Raw genomic sequence first — 13920 nt, 5'->3', positions numbered from 1 at the left:
TATATAAAAGGGGGCTCAGTTGGGGGTATACCAAACATACAGACATCAAAGCATATGAGTCGAAAAAGAAACAATACAATCCAGCGAAATAAATTAAACCTGCATGCTTGTCATGTAAGCTGTTGAGTGTGTTCGCAGACTGACTTGATATCTGAACAGGAAACCTGATGGGACAATGAATGAAGTGTGTAATTACCTGACCTATAGGATGTACTTTAAATGTTGTGATTGTAAGTGTGAGGTGATATGTTGACAGAAGTAAATGCAGTTTGGGATTGACATTATTGCTGTTTCCAGTTGGTATAGGTATCGTTTGTAGGCGTGGGTGGAGACTATTTGTGAAGTGATTTCGGTTTTTGTTATGTAGTGCTTTGACCGGAGCTGCAGGGGTATTTTCTGTGCTTGTGGTTAATTTTGAGTCTGCTGTGTTAAGCAAGGATAAAGGTTATAAAACTTGTAAGTTTGGCGTGTGGTGTTTGTTATGAATTTGGATTTGCTTGCAAAAATCTCATGCCCAGTAGATGACAGATTTGTTGATTTATTTGGCTGGATTTTTTCTTTCGACTCAAGTGCTTTGAACACATTTTGGTTAAAGATTGTTGATTGATATGATGTCTGTTTGGACCACCTTTGGCTGCTCCCTCATAAATATATTTTTGCATAACCCCCTCATTCTCTCATCTTCGGCTCCCCACCCACCCGTTAACCCTCAATTATTTTTTTAGAGGGCAGCAATCGGTTCAGTCCTGCCCTCGTTTTATATTTAGAACTTAATACTACACTTAATACTACTGTAAGAATCCGCTGGGTCTCGAACTGCCGATGTCGTCTTCCGCACTCTAGCCATTCGGCTGCCCCTCTCTTTTCCGCTCAATACGTAGTTTACTTAGTTTACTGGGTTCGCTACTAGAATTCGCTGTTGTCAAGTTCGCGCAGAGAGAGAGAGAGAGAGAGAGAGAGAGAGATAGAGAGAGAGAGATAGAGAGAGAGAGAGAGTGAGTGAGTGAGAGAGAGTGAGTGTGTGTGTGTGTGTGTGTGTGTGTGTGTGTGTGTGTGTGTGTGTGTGTGTGTGTGTGTGTGTGTGTGTGTGTGTGTGTGTGTGTGTGTGTGTGTGTGTGTGTGTGTGTGTGTGTGTGTGTGTGTGTGTGTTGGTAAGCGTGAATCTAGTCTTCGGAGTCTTGGAGGTGCTGTAAGTTTATGTGTGCGAACAGCGATCTAGGTGGGCTGTCATCAGGTTACGGAATGATGGGGGTGTTCTCGTTTAACGGTTGAGGTTATGTGTCGATGATTCCCGAGGAATCAATAAATAAACGCCATGAGGCGTTTACGGCATTGATAAGTGACATTTATATACTCAGAAGTGTGTGTGGTGTGCCCCCCTCCCCAAGAACAAAAGTACATGTTCAATCAACTGCGTCATCAGAATGCTGTTTATTTTTGCATTTGTGTTAGTTAAAAGTGAATGCATTTTGTCTTTCTGGGAATAGCTGAGAGAAGAAGCTTAATTGATCCTTGGGATTTTACTCGGGGAAAAGCTGTCTGTCACCTGACCAGCCTTCTGCTTGCCAGGAAATCAGTGGAGTATGTTCAGTACACTTGGCAGGCTCAATTCTTATCGCAACAGGAATTTTGCACGTGGAAGATTGTTTTTTGTCCAACAGTTCTCAGACTTTTCCTGCGTAAGACGTAGTTTACTACTACTCTGCTATGACAAGGAGGTCGGATGAGTTCGCTGTTTTTCAGACGTTGCCGTCCCTGCCTATGATAAAATGGCGTGGGCGTTCTGCCCCTCTGTATTTCTTTGGTTGCTAGGATGCATTCTGAGTCCAGTGCAGATTTACTCTCATATATATTGCCAGGGCGTGGAAGTTAATTTGAATTGATGTGTGTCATCTTTCCCTTGTGTGAAGGACGTAATGTGTGAAATATTTTGGTTGCATGGAGGGTTGGTTTAGTTGGCCAGTTGATTATTGATGAGGTGTAGAGTGCATTCGTAGTAGCAGTTACGACTGGTGTCACAATGCGGATATTTATTTTGGTATTGTTTCAGGTAGGAGTGCCTGCAAGCATGTGGGATACTATAGCCGTTGCCCACTTTTGATTCCTAGTGACCAAGTATGGGGTGTTCGTAGCATGCCTCACAATGCCACAAGGAAGACCTCAGGCCCTCGTGCGATTACCTTGCTTTCCGAGGAGGTGTACGGTTATAGATTTAGTGGGAGTGCCTAGTCTGTCTCAAAGAGTAGTTTGAGATCAGGGGATGTACTGAGTAGCAACTTTCATGTGAACTGTAGCTGTAGTGTGTGTTTACTGGTATCAACGAAGACATGGAGGACTAATTTGTCTGAATATCAGCGTTTCAGAAGATCAGTTGTGTGCGTGATGGGGAAGCAGCTTTTTTGGAGTTGGAGATGTGAAGAACCAGACAGAACGAAGCACCTGTAGTGTTTGTGACTTGGATAAGGAATTGCATTGTTCAGGTATGTTAGAGAGTAGAGTTTATTTACATTCCATAGATCCTTCTTAGGACTAAACCAAAGGATGGAGAACAAATCATTTCATACAATAAATATAAACTTCAGTACTTTTGACACAATTACAAGGATGTGTTTCACATGTGAATGTACATAACCTTCAGATTCTGCAATTCAAGTATGAAAAATAATTTAAATGCAGGCTTGAACACCTTTAAATCATTTAGAGTTTTAATTGTTGGTGGAAGATCATTAAATGACTTGATACGCGTATAATACGTTTATTAGGGTTAGCATAGACTATACAAAAATTATATACTTGTAATTAATTTTTATTTTATTGTTGAGATTTGTCAAACTTGTTTCCACTTACAAAATTAAAGTCTAGTCAATGATATGTTGGTGTCCATGAAACCCAAAGGTTCTGGAAATAAATATGACATGCGCCCTGATGTGGAGAAAAGGTGTTTAGAGTATTACAGTAAGTGCAGTACTTGAAAGTTACTGTAACTAAAACATTTGACTTCCCTTACCAGTGAATCTGGCCTGCGTTGTCACTCGTTATAACTTGAAACTGTTGCTTGTGTTTTCCAGGTCGTGGAGACAGCATGTATTGCTCTGAAGTCAAGCACGACGGATCCGTTACCGTCGTCAGTGCTGGGAAATAATTTGCTGTTTCTTGGTGGCATCCCTGAATTTTAATGAAGATGAGAATACAGTGCAGCAGCTTTTCTCCTGTCCAAGGTATATAAGAGCAGTTGGAGGCAGAAGAATATTGTAAAACTAACCTCATTCTTGATATTAAAAAAGTGTACAAAATAAAAGATGTTTTTCCAGCCTGATGGTACTAACATGACATAACAGATTGTTAATCACTGGCTTTTCAACGCAGAATTGTAAGCGAGTCCCATGGCAGTCTATGAGGCACTGGTATAGATCTTTCTCTGAGCACCCAGAACTCATTATTTACTGGTACAGTGAGCCTGTTAGAGGCTGTATCACAATTAGTTTGTGTTTAGTATCCTGCCAGTACCAGGAGGCATCTGCACGTAATGTATTTCTTTCTCATATCATAAACCCAGATTTCCCATTTTCTCTGCCCCTTTTACATCAGTTGCTGATTTAGGAAGCAGCTACTGCATTGGCCACTGTTGTGACCAACATTTTGTACACTGAACATTAGGATGTGAGTGTAATTATCTGTACTCATTGTGATTCGCCGTTGCAGTTCTGATGATCCACATGTGGAGATCTCCGCAGTCCATGGGATTGCGTGCAGATTGCAGGACAAGCAAGCCAGAGCCACTCACCAGATGGCAGTCACAGGCAAGTTCATCCATTTGAGTAAATTGTTTAATGAACTTATTTTCTGAATTGCAATGTCATTATTGAAAGAAGAAGACCTTTTTTCCTGAAAAGTAGTAAATGGTTTTAATGAAATAAAGAACTTGTCAATTTCTTCTATTGAGACTACAAAGAAACAATGAAGAACGTGATTTTTCTTTGCCAGTTTAAGGAACCACATTTTGAGGCTGACCTCCACATTGTTCTATAATTGAGAATGCATGGAGTGTACCTCCATGCTCCCACTGCCTCATGGCATGGCGCTTAGTCACAAGGATAACTTCAGCTGATATAGCGAACCATTAAATGTTTGAAAACCATAATCGGTGTTGGTTTTCTGTAAGTCCAAGTGGTGTTAGAACCCAAAGACCACTGTGAGAACCTGAAATCTCTCTTAAAACCACATTTAGTATGTGAACTTGTTGAAAGCGTCTGCTTCATATCTGGAAAAGCCAGTAAGGCCTGTTGTGTATGTTGGTAGGAGTGTTTGTTGCTGCAGCCATGAAAGAGTTACGACGGTGTGTTCCTTGTTTGTCACTACACAATGGTGGCGATATCTCAGGTAGCTGGTGAGTTCAGTTTTATAAATTTAGATTGTTCAACATTGAAACAATTTATATTACTGATGGTGAAGTTTCCACCTTTGCTTCCAGAAGGTATGATAAAGTGGCATTACTGATGGTGATATGGAAAAAAAATGTAATTGCTACGGCTACCTCTTGCCCCTTGTCGGTTGAATTCACCTTAGTAGTAGAAGTGCTACAGATGTTGGCTGTGTTGTAGTGGCTTGCCATTTCTTAATCTTTCATTTAGGTCCTTTCTCCATGACATCAAAACAGGCGAACCTGAGGGGCATGGACCGACTGGTGTTTGTAGACTCCCTTGCTGTCATAATGGGGCACGAGGAGAGGGAGCCGTGTATCTTGGAGACAGCGATCAACATCCTCGGCTCCAAACAGACGGCAAGCGAACTGTTCGTTAAATATCCACTGAATCAGTGGCAACAGAAGTTGCGTGGGACTGACGTGATGTGTGTGAGTTGTAGAGTTTGTAGTTGCAGTATTATGACGTGTGGAATAATGGCCCACTTGGCGAATGTTTTAAATTTGCTGGGGGGGGAGGAAAGAAAGGCTCCAGTATGAATCTGTGAGTGAGGGAGTTCAGAATTTGTCAGGTCGCTGGTTGTGACACTGTCGTGACCCGTATTTAAAGTTATCTTGTGAATGGGTTTGTAATGAACTTGACAGAATTTGTCTTCTGAAAATGGAAGGTGCTTGTTCATTGGCTAAGGTAGGAGTGTTAACTGCTTGGTGAAGTAAAACTGTGTGCTCTTAGAAGAGTGTGATGTCTTGATTTCTTGAATGTGACTGTATTTTCTCTTTCTGGGAGTAGCAGATTACGAGAAACAGAATGATCCTTCAGATTCTACTGAGCACCATGCTGTTTGTCACGTGACCTGCGTACTGCCAGCCAGACAAGCATTGAAGTACGTGCGGCAACAGTTGGCGGACCGACTTGATGTCAGAAGATTAAACCTGCTGGGACAAAGAAGGAACATCGTATCCGCAAGAAACTGATATCAGTCTGAACGAGGCATTCGTTGTGTGAGTACATGAGCATTAGAATGTATTTGATGTGGTTGTCGTGTGAGAGAGATGAGTCTGTCCAATTTTATTAGGTACTTCAGATGTTGTGAACTTAAATGTGAGATTTGATATGTTGAAAGACCTATGTGCGGTGAGAGATTGGCATAATTGCAGTATCTGTGGTATGCTAGAGGCATTCATGATTCTCTAGTGAATATATTGTTCATAGGACATCAAAATTGGAGGTTAGGTATAGCTTGTAGACGAGGGTGGTGACTATTTGTGATAAGGTTTTGTTAATGAGTGGTTTTGTTACATGTGTGATGTGTGTAGTGCTGTGGAGCCTTTAATGTGATGTGTTTACTAATTAATAAGTGAGTAATTGCCAAGGTAAGGAATTTAGTTTTGTTGACGTGTGAGTATTGTGCACAGTGACCGGAGCAGCTGGGATATTTTCTGTGCTTTTGGTTAATTTTGAGCACGGGGATCGGTTATGAAACCTTTAAATTAGGTGATGTGTTGAATGTGATTGCATTTTTTTTTCTGGTAATAGCTGCAGAGAAGAAGCTTGATTGATCCATGGGACTTTACTGAGGTTGAAGGATGCGTCACCTGACATGACTACTGCTTGCCAGGAAAAGAGTGGAGTATGTGCAGAAACACTATGGTGGCTCACTGATATGACGACAGGAAATCAATCGGCTGTTATCACGAAGGACCTCATGTCTGCGAGAGATTTATCTCTGTGTCAACTTGACATGCATTGTGTAAGTATACGAGAAATATGATTATCAGATGTGCTAATTCATGATTCACACAATCAAATTCTTTGGCAAGATAGCGAAATATTCCACCAACATGCTCTTCATTATTTAGTTCACTTAAGATTTTGTGTGTAAAATTCAATAGCACGTTGTTGCATGTCTTTTTGAAAATTTTTTAGAGAATGCCGTTGGTAATGAAACTGGTCTGTAAGTAGAAATACCTGTCAATTTAGGTAAAGATCTTGTTTATGTTTACAAGATGTTTTGATATCTGCATTGGAACAAGTTTCACAGTTTGAAGGACAGTATTAGGGTGTGGTGTGGAGTACTGGCAGACCTAATAATATAAGGTTGCTTCACTGTCTTAACCTAAAATAGACCCATGACAAAAAATGTCTTCTCAAAATGGAATGTGAATTTATTTGCTTTACATGAGGTGTAGGGGCCGTCAAAGACATGTATTTCTTTAATTATTTGATGTTAGTATTCTACCATACTGACTAAAAGACTAGAAAAGAAGAGTGATGGGAGACGACCAATTTGGATTCAGGAGAGGAAGAGGAACCAGAGATGCCATCGGAGTTATGAGAATAATTTCAGAGAGAGTTCTCGATGTCAAGGAAGAAGTATGTGCCTGCTTCATCGACAGGAAGAAGGCTTTCGATCGAGTAAAATGGAAGAAATTAATGAGGATCCTACAGAGAATTGGAATTGATTGGAGAGATAGAAGACTAATCGAAAACCTGTACATGCAGCAGAAAGTCAACGTGAGACTGGACTCAGGAGACACCAACAGCGTTGAGATAGGTAGAGGTGTAAGACAGGGATGCTGCGTATCACCACTTATTTTTAACCTGTACGGGGAATGGCTTGCCAAGGAAGCTGTGGAGACTTCAAAATTGGAGGAAGATGATAATGACTGTAAAGTATGCAGACGACTTGGTAGTATTGGCGAAGGAAGAGGAGGAATTACAGAACATGATGGACAAGTTAGTGGTAACAGGTAGAGAGTATGGAATGGAAATCAACATTGAAAAATCAAAGGTAATGAGGATGGCATCGAGAGCAGAACCATTGAACGTTGTAGTTGGAAACCAACGGCTGGAGAATGTGGAGAATTTCAAGTACTTGGGAAGCATAATCACGACGGACGCCCTATGCACCAAGGAAGTAAAAGCAAGGATAGCCATGGCCAAGGCAGTTTTCCGTCAAGAAGAGGATACTTCTCACTAACAAGTTGGGATTGGAGATGAAGAAGAAACTAGTGAAGTGTTACGTATGGAGCAGAGACCTGGACACTCAGGATGAAGGAACAGAAATACCTGGAGAGTTTTGAAATGTGGTGTTGGAGAAGAATAGAGAAGATCAGGTGGACGCATCGAGTTACCAACGAAGAAGTATTGAGGAGAGTCGACGAGCAAAGAAACATTCTGCAGGCGATTACACGAAGGAAAGCTAACTGGCTCGGACATTACGAGAAGGAATGGGTTACTGAGTGGCATCATCGAAGGTCAGGTTGAAGGAAAGCGAGGACTGGGAAGAAGACTGATACAGCTAACCGACGATCTGAAACAAGGAAAGAAGATGAAGTTCCAGGAATTAAAATGAGAAGCTGAGAATAGGGAAAACTGGAGAGTTCTTTTTGGGCAAAGCAATGGACCTGTTGTAAGACAGAACACTGAATAATAATAATAATAATAATAATAGTATTCTACCATGTTTTCCATTGGAGGTAGCTCTGCCTTCATTTTATGTGTTTGGCATTGGTATTTTAATTTGGTCAAGAAAGGGGCTTTCTAGGATAGGTAAGATAGCTGCCCTATCTCTCGGTGAGAGACTGAGGCCGAGTTTCTCTTTTTTGAGAGAGTGTTTTATTTATTTCTTGTGAGAGGTTGAGATATCGTTTGAGTCTTCGTTGTCGTGGTTTTGAACTCTGTAAATGTTTGCTCATGTTTGATTCTTTTGAAATTGATATTGTATTTATATCTCCTTATCATTGTTCATTTACATCCAGTTTACATAAAATGGGATTGCCGGTGGATGTAATGACACCAAGAACCTCCCCATTTTAACTTCAGAAAGGCCGATACTGTTAAAAGGTTTGTTTTCTTTCCATTTTATCGATGTCATTTCTGAGCATTGGCGATCGGTGGTTGGTATGTTTGACTTATATTCTGTGTTTGTGTTTCATGTACGCCAGTGCATCGGACACGTACCAGTGGACGCGGCGTGTTCTGGAGGGGACTCGAAGCGAAGGGCTCTTTGTGCGTGTGTTGCGGTATCGTTCATTAGCTTACTTTGAATGGCGTATGGTGCAGTACTTGGTGCAACGTGCAAAGGTAGTTGATTTTTTCGATCACGTAGAGTTATTATTGTCTCTAACGGAGTCCGACGAACGCAAAGGAATTTTGAAATTTCATTCTGATTTGAAATCAGACATTGACATGTGCCCTCTGTTGGCTGTTTAGAACGGTCAAAGATGTAGGCAGATTGCGTGTAGCCCCATTAAATGTAGAGTATGACACACTCTGAGTAGGTAAAGTATTTGAGTTTGGTTGACCACGAGGCTCACCACGGCAAGTGTCAGCCTCAAGGAGAGACTGAGGCAGAGTGACTTATTTTTTAATTTATTTTAAGAAGCAGAGATATGGATGGAAGGAAATTGGTTGCATTGTGCATTTCGCTCTGTTTACTTGCCCCCTGGACCACCACCATGAGGCACGTGGAAGATTGTGCTGTCAATTTTGTTTTTTGGCGAACACTTCTCAGACATTTCCTGCATAAGACATAGTTTACTACTACTCTACTATGACAAGGAGGTCGGAAGCGTAGGCATGTATCCATCAGCCTTTAGTCTTTTCTGCTTGCGAAGAGGCACACCTACTTTCTCACATGTCACGCCACCTCTACCGAAATGTTCACTAGCATATGTATGTTTTTATTGTGGATTCGTTTGAATCAGGCCACCCGAAAAGGGTCACGGTGTAGTTTGCGTATGCTGCGTCTTCGAGATTTTCAGCTCTTGGAGGATAGCTTGGATTTACTAGGAGTAGGAGCAGCTGCGTTGGAATCAGGCTAAAAGAAAATGGTGATACATCATGTTCTGTAGGTTATAGAAACAGCAAGGTACGTGCTCTGCGTGAATAGGTAGCAGGATGCTGGCTCACTTGCATGAATTGTTGAGGGTGCGCCGTGTCCGTAGTTGGCTACGATCTCAGGTACACACTTTCGTTCGGCTATCCCGCATCTGCAGGGCTTAAGAAGTCTGGGTTAGAGTGCGTCAGTAGCTGGCCATCAGGCTAGTGGTCGACATGTATAGTTTTGTTGGGCGATGCTTCGTCCATGCCAGGCGACTGGTTGACGTGAATATCTTGCTTAGCCTAGGCTGCGTCTGTAGCCGTGTGCCTTGTCAGTTGTATGGGTTTGTTTGGTAATGCTGCATGTGCAGTGCTGTACCAGTTAGGTTTATGTTTGCTTGCCTACTTTGTGTCTGAAATAGGCCACCACTGTAGAGGTTTGTTATTAATCCTAGGTTGCTGCGGTAGCAATAAATCTTTTCACGTGCTTAGTTTGGCCCAGCTGTGGCCGTAGAAGGCAACAAGACCACAGGCAAACATTGGTCAGTCTGGGTTGCGTACATAGATTCCTAGTGGCTGAATAAATCACAGGTTGGGTTGACAAGGCTCTGTCCGAAGAGATCGACTGTGTTGAAGGCCGCGTCCATAGCAGCTTACTGCCTTACTTGCATAGGTTTGTTGTGTCAGGCTTCGTCCAGAGGAGGATAATTTGTAACGTGGATATTACGATAGTACTAGGCAGTGTCCTTTGCTATGCTGCGTCCGTAGCTGGCTAATTGCTCACTATAATTGATATCTTAGGAAGTCTATCACAAGAATGATTGAAAGAAAGTGATTTAAGAAGAACTGGAGTGCACGGAAGCACAGAAAAGAATGTTTAAGAGCACATGAAATTTTGAAATATAATAAATTGTTTCAAATACAGAAAAATTGAATTAAATTAATTCTTAACGTTTAATTTAGATAGAAGAAAAATAAAGAAATTTATTTAACTTGTTCACTTTACTATGGTAATCTTTAAGCGTTAAAACATTTCTGGCAAACACTTATTAAAGTTGAAGTAGTACATTATGTTCATGAGATGGGAAGCCATAAATGCAACAGATGATGCTTACATACACATTAACAGATCACTCTTAAAGATATTGTGTGTCTATTAACTGACTAACAAAGTTCTAATTCTTCCTTCTACTGGTGATGGGTTCCTTATGTTGCTTATGCATGGCCGGCGCACTGTAGCAGTAACATTAAGTGATCTGTAAATGTGTTTGTATTGTCATTGCTTCTTGTTTGTGCGAGGAAGCAGACAGGCAACTTATTTAAGAAGATACAAGATGATTTATAGTACAATACAACTGATAAAGATACAGAAGGAAAGATGCAATTAAGTAAAACTGAATTTAAAATTGTAGTATCATACAGTTGATATGTAGTTATGATAAAGTGAGGTCTGATGACAACTCCCTAAAATGCTACATTCTTAGAGGCATAGGTTGGTGTGGCTAGGCTACGTCCACAGCAAGGTACTTTCTCGAGTGTATTGGGTGATTGGGCTATGCTGTGTCTAAAACAGGCTACCACCTGATTGGCATAGGTTGTTTACTTTAGTGTGCGTCCAAAGCGTGAATAGGTTCTTTAGCCGAGGCTGCATCAAGTACGTGGGAGTCGTATGTTGGTGAAGGCTGCATCTGAAGCAGGTTAAGGCTATCGGTAATTTTTGCGAGGCAAGCGAGCTACATCCTAGCGTGTTTAATTTTCTGATAGTTGGCTGCGTTCTAAGCAGGATACAGGCTCAATTGCATAGATTGGTTGGAGTAGGCTACGTCCGTCGCAGGTTACGTGCTCAGTTCCAGATATGTTTGGCCATACTTTTTGACGTGAAAACGTTCGAACATTCGAACTAGAATATAATAGTGACGAAAATTTAGAACTCTGATGTGCGTACCTTCAGAAATTCTTTAAACTTGAACTAGTGAATAATTTGGACAAACCAACCACGCAAGGGAAAACTTGTATAGATTTGACATTTGCAAGAGGTATTCAAATAATTTCAAAGCCATATGTATCCTACTTCTCATACCACTACCCTGTATTCAATAAATGTAAGTTGCAAATGAATTAAACGATTCAAAACAAAAATTTTGTTTAATTTCAATATACACGATTTTTTCTGCAGCGATCTGCTCTGTTATGGGCATAATTTAGTTTGGCTGTGCTCTATGCTCAGGAGGCTTCTTACACATACTTGACAGGTCACCACCATTCACCGACCTCACTACGAACATATGTTGGTTAGGCAAGGCTTTGCTCGAAGCAGAGTTATTTTCCGTAAACCGCGTACGAAACAGATTACTGGGAGATGGCTGCGTCCGAAACGGGATACTACTGCATACGCTTTATTTAGTTGGGCTAGGCTGCGTCCACAGTTGTCTTCATTCGTTCGTCTAATCCGCTTCAGGTTTGTTGGGCTAGGCTGTGTCCGTAACAGCATACGTCCTTAGTAACTTAGGTTTGTTGGGTTTGGTTGCGTCCAAAGCAGGGTACTTTCTCATGTGGATGAGTTGATTTGGCTTGTCTGTGTTCTTAGCTAGCTACCAGTTCAGTGGCATAGATATTGTTTGACTAGGGTGCATCGGGTGCATCTGTAGGTGGCTGTATATTTGTTGTGCTAAATAAAAGCCATATATCCATTTCGTTACTTTTATTTCATTCCCATATCGCAAAGAAAATATTACCCGCAAACGCAGACATATTCGTAATGCTATAAAGCGTTGCACTAGATGGTATACCAAGTTATTATTAAGGGTTCTGAAATCCTTGCTACTATTCTTAAATTTATTTTCAATTTTAGCTTCTCTCAGCAACAATTTCCCACTTTGTGGAAACAAGCAGCTATTGTTCCAGTTTTCAAAAAAGAAGACAAAACTATTTCTGTTATAAACTATAGACCTACTACCATAATTAATAATGTTTCCAAAATATTTGAAATTATTGTACATACCATGTTTCTTATAATTTTAATTCTAAATGAATCCCTTGTCAACATGGTTTTAGTAAATCCAAATCCACCACTTCTAATCTGGTTACGTTTTTGGATTTATTTTCCCCTATAGCTTGTTCCCAGTCTCAAGCTGATGCATTTTATGTTGATTTTATCATTTATTTACTTCCATCATTTTGTTTTCTATATTACTCCATATTTATTAATGTTTTCTTTAAATCATTGCTTTACAGACTAATAATGAACATCAGATGAACCACGCCATATAAAAAACAATACCTTCGTTCTAATATATAAGAGTAATTCTGATAAGAACATCTTCCATAAACTGCATAACATTGTAAAGGGTTGTAATTCGAGTTTTAAATTTACCAATCTAATTTATACCTGAAGACGGTTAAATATAACCGAAACATGTCGTAAGAGACGTTCCAATTTCTAAATCGATCATTCGATGCGGAACGTGAAATGATATTTTAAATATTTTATCATCTTATTATAAATTGTGATTTGACATTTATCAGTGTTGTTTCGCATGTCTTACGTTTGCACAAACTTGGTGACTATGAACTGTCTGCTGGTTATATGATTGATTTCTTAGTTACCTAACCAGCAGACATTCGCAAGTACGTTATTCTGGAGTTTTGTCATTTCCTTTTGATTTATTGTCTGGGGGTTTGGTGCCAAGCAAAACAGAAAACTACCGCGCGCCGTCTGACTTTGCCTCAGAACGGGACCTGCTGACTACGACGCACCGCCGGACATTGACTCGGAACTCGACCGACCAAGTAGCATGCACCGCACTCGCGCGCACACACAGAACCCACGGCAACGTAATTTATGTGATTTCTTATTATATTATGTTTTTACTCTTTTTTGATTCTACCCAAATTTCTTATTCTCTCAAAAATATATATCCATATTTATATACACATGCGTATATATATTCTTAATTTTATTCTTATGTAGTCGGTATCGCCGAGGGACTTGTGCTGTCAGGCAACGCGGAAAGTAGCACGCACCGAAGAAGTTAGCCAGTCAGATATCACGCACCGTGTGACTTTGACTCAGGCAGCCAACTACCGCACACCGCACACAAACGAGACACGGTAAGCTGCTGATGTTTATTTATATTTTAATTTGGAGTTCCCCCCCTTCTCTTATTGATTCATTCTTCGCACTGCGTCGTACATGGACGGTCGAGCTCTGCGGCTATGTCCCACGGTGCGTGGTAGTTAAGACAGTCGAGCAAAATCCGTCATAAATAAATCTGAATCTGCCTTCAATGTGTGGATAATGGCAACCCATATCAACATGAGTACCATCAGACATACATGAATGTACAAAAGAAATGTATTTAATCTCTATCTTATGTGTACATGGGATATACGGATGTCCGCACGTAGGAACGTTGAAACTTCGATATCAGCAGACGTGCGTGATTACACCAAACGCACTGATGGTAATGTTTGGCATGTATTGCCTTACGTCAGTGGTCCCCAACCTTTTTTTGCCCAAGGGCACATTTCAGAGTTTATGAGATCGTGGCGGGCGCCAACCAATTAACAAAGCCAAATTTTCTTTTCTCTGGACAAATAAGATATGGACACCAAATAATACACAAAACAACACGACGTTTATTGATACAAGAAACCACGCAATCAAAAATACGTA

General features: G+C 40.7%; 1 protein-coding gene across 6 annotated transcripts; it reads left to right on the top strand.

Annotated features, from left to right (window-relative positions):
- Positions 1 to 1200: 1200 nt before the first annotated feature.
- Positions 1201 to 13532, top strand: LOC147873820 (transcription-associated protein 1-like). Of its 6 annotated transcripts, XM_087348315.1 has the most exons (10): positions 1205 to 1219; positions 2051 to 2480; positions 3069 to 3218; positions 3703 to 3800; positions 4300 to 4387; positions 4632 to 4852; positions 5211 to 5422; positions 5958 to 6171; positions 8369 to 8507; positions 13216 to 13532. In XM_087348315.1, the coding sequence occupies exons 4-6, from the start codon at positions 3788 to 3790 to the stop codon at positions 4798 to 4800; spliced, it is 270 nt and encodes an 89-aa protein (XP_087204441.1). In that variant the 5' UTR covers positions 1205 to 1219; positions 2051 to 2480; positions 3069 to 3218; positions 3703 to 3787; the 3' UTR covers positions 4801 to 4852; positions 5211 to 5422; positions 5958 to 6171; positions 8369 to 8507; positions 13216 to 13532. The 6 variants fall into 6 exon arrangements, with proteins under 6 accessions (XP_087204438.1, XP_087204441.1, XP_087204436.1 ...); XM_087348312.1 differs by lacking the exon at positions 4300 to 4387 and having other exon boundaries at positions 1201 to 1219; positions 4658 to 4852; positions 5214 to 5422; XM_087348310.1 differs by lacking the exon at positions 4300 to 4387 and having other exon boundaries at positions 4658 to 4852.
- Positions 13533 to 13920: the final 388 nt, after the last annotated feature.

This window comes from Zootermopsis nevadensis, unplaced genomic scaffold, assembly GCF_977971745.1.
Source record: "Zootermopsis nevadensis isolate Lab colony 2312 unplaced genomic scaffold, Znev_1.0 Znev_ptg000013l, whole genome shotgun sequence".
In the NCBI taxonomy this organism is placed as follows: Eukaryota; Metazoa; Arthropoda; class Insecta; order Blattodea; family Termopsidae; genus Zootermopsis; species Zootermopsis nevadensis.
This window is presented reverse-complemented; position numbering and strand designations above follow the sequence as displayed.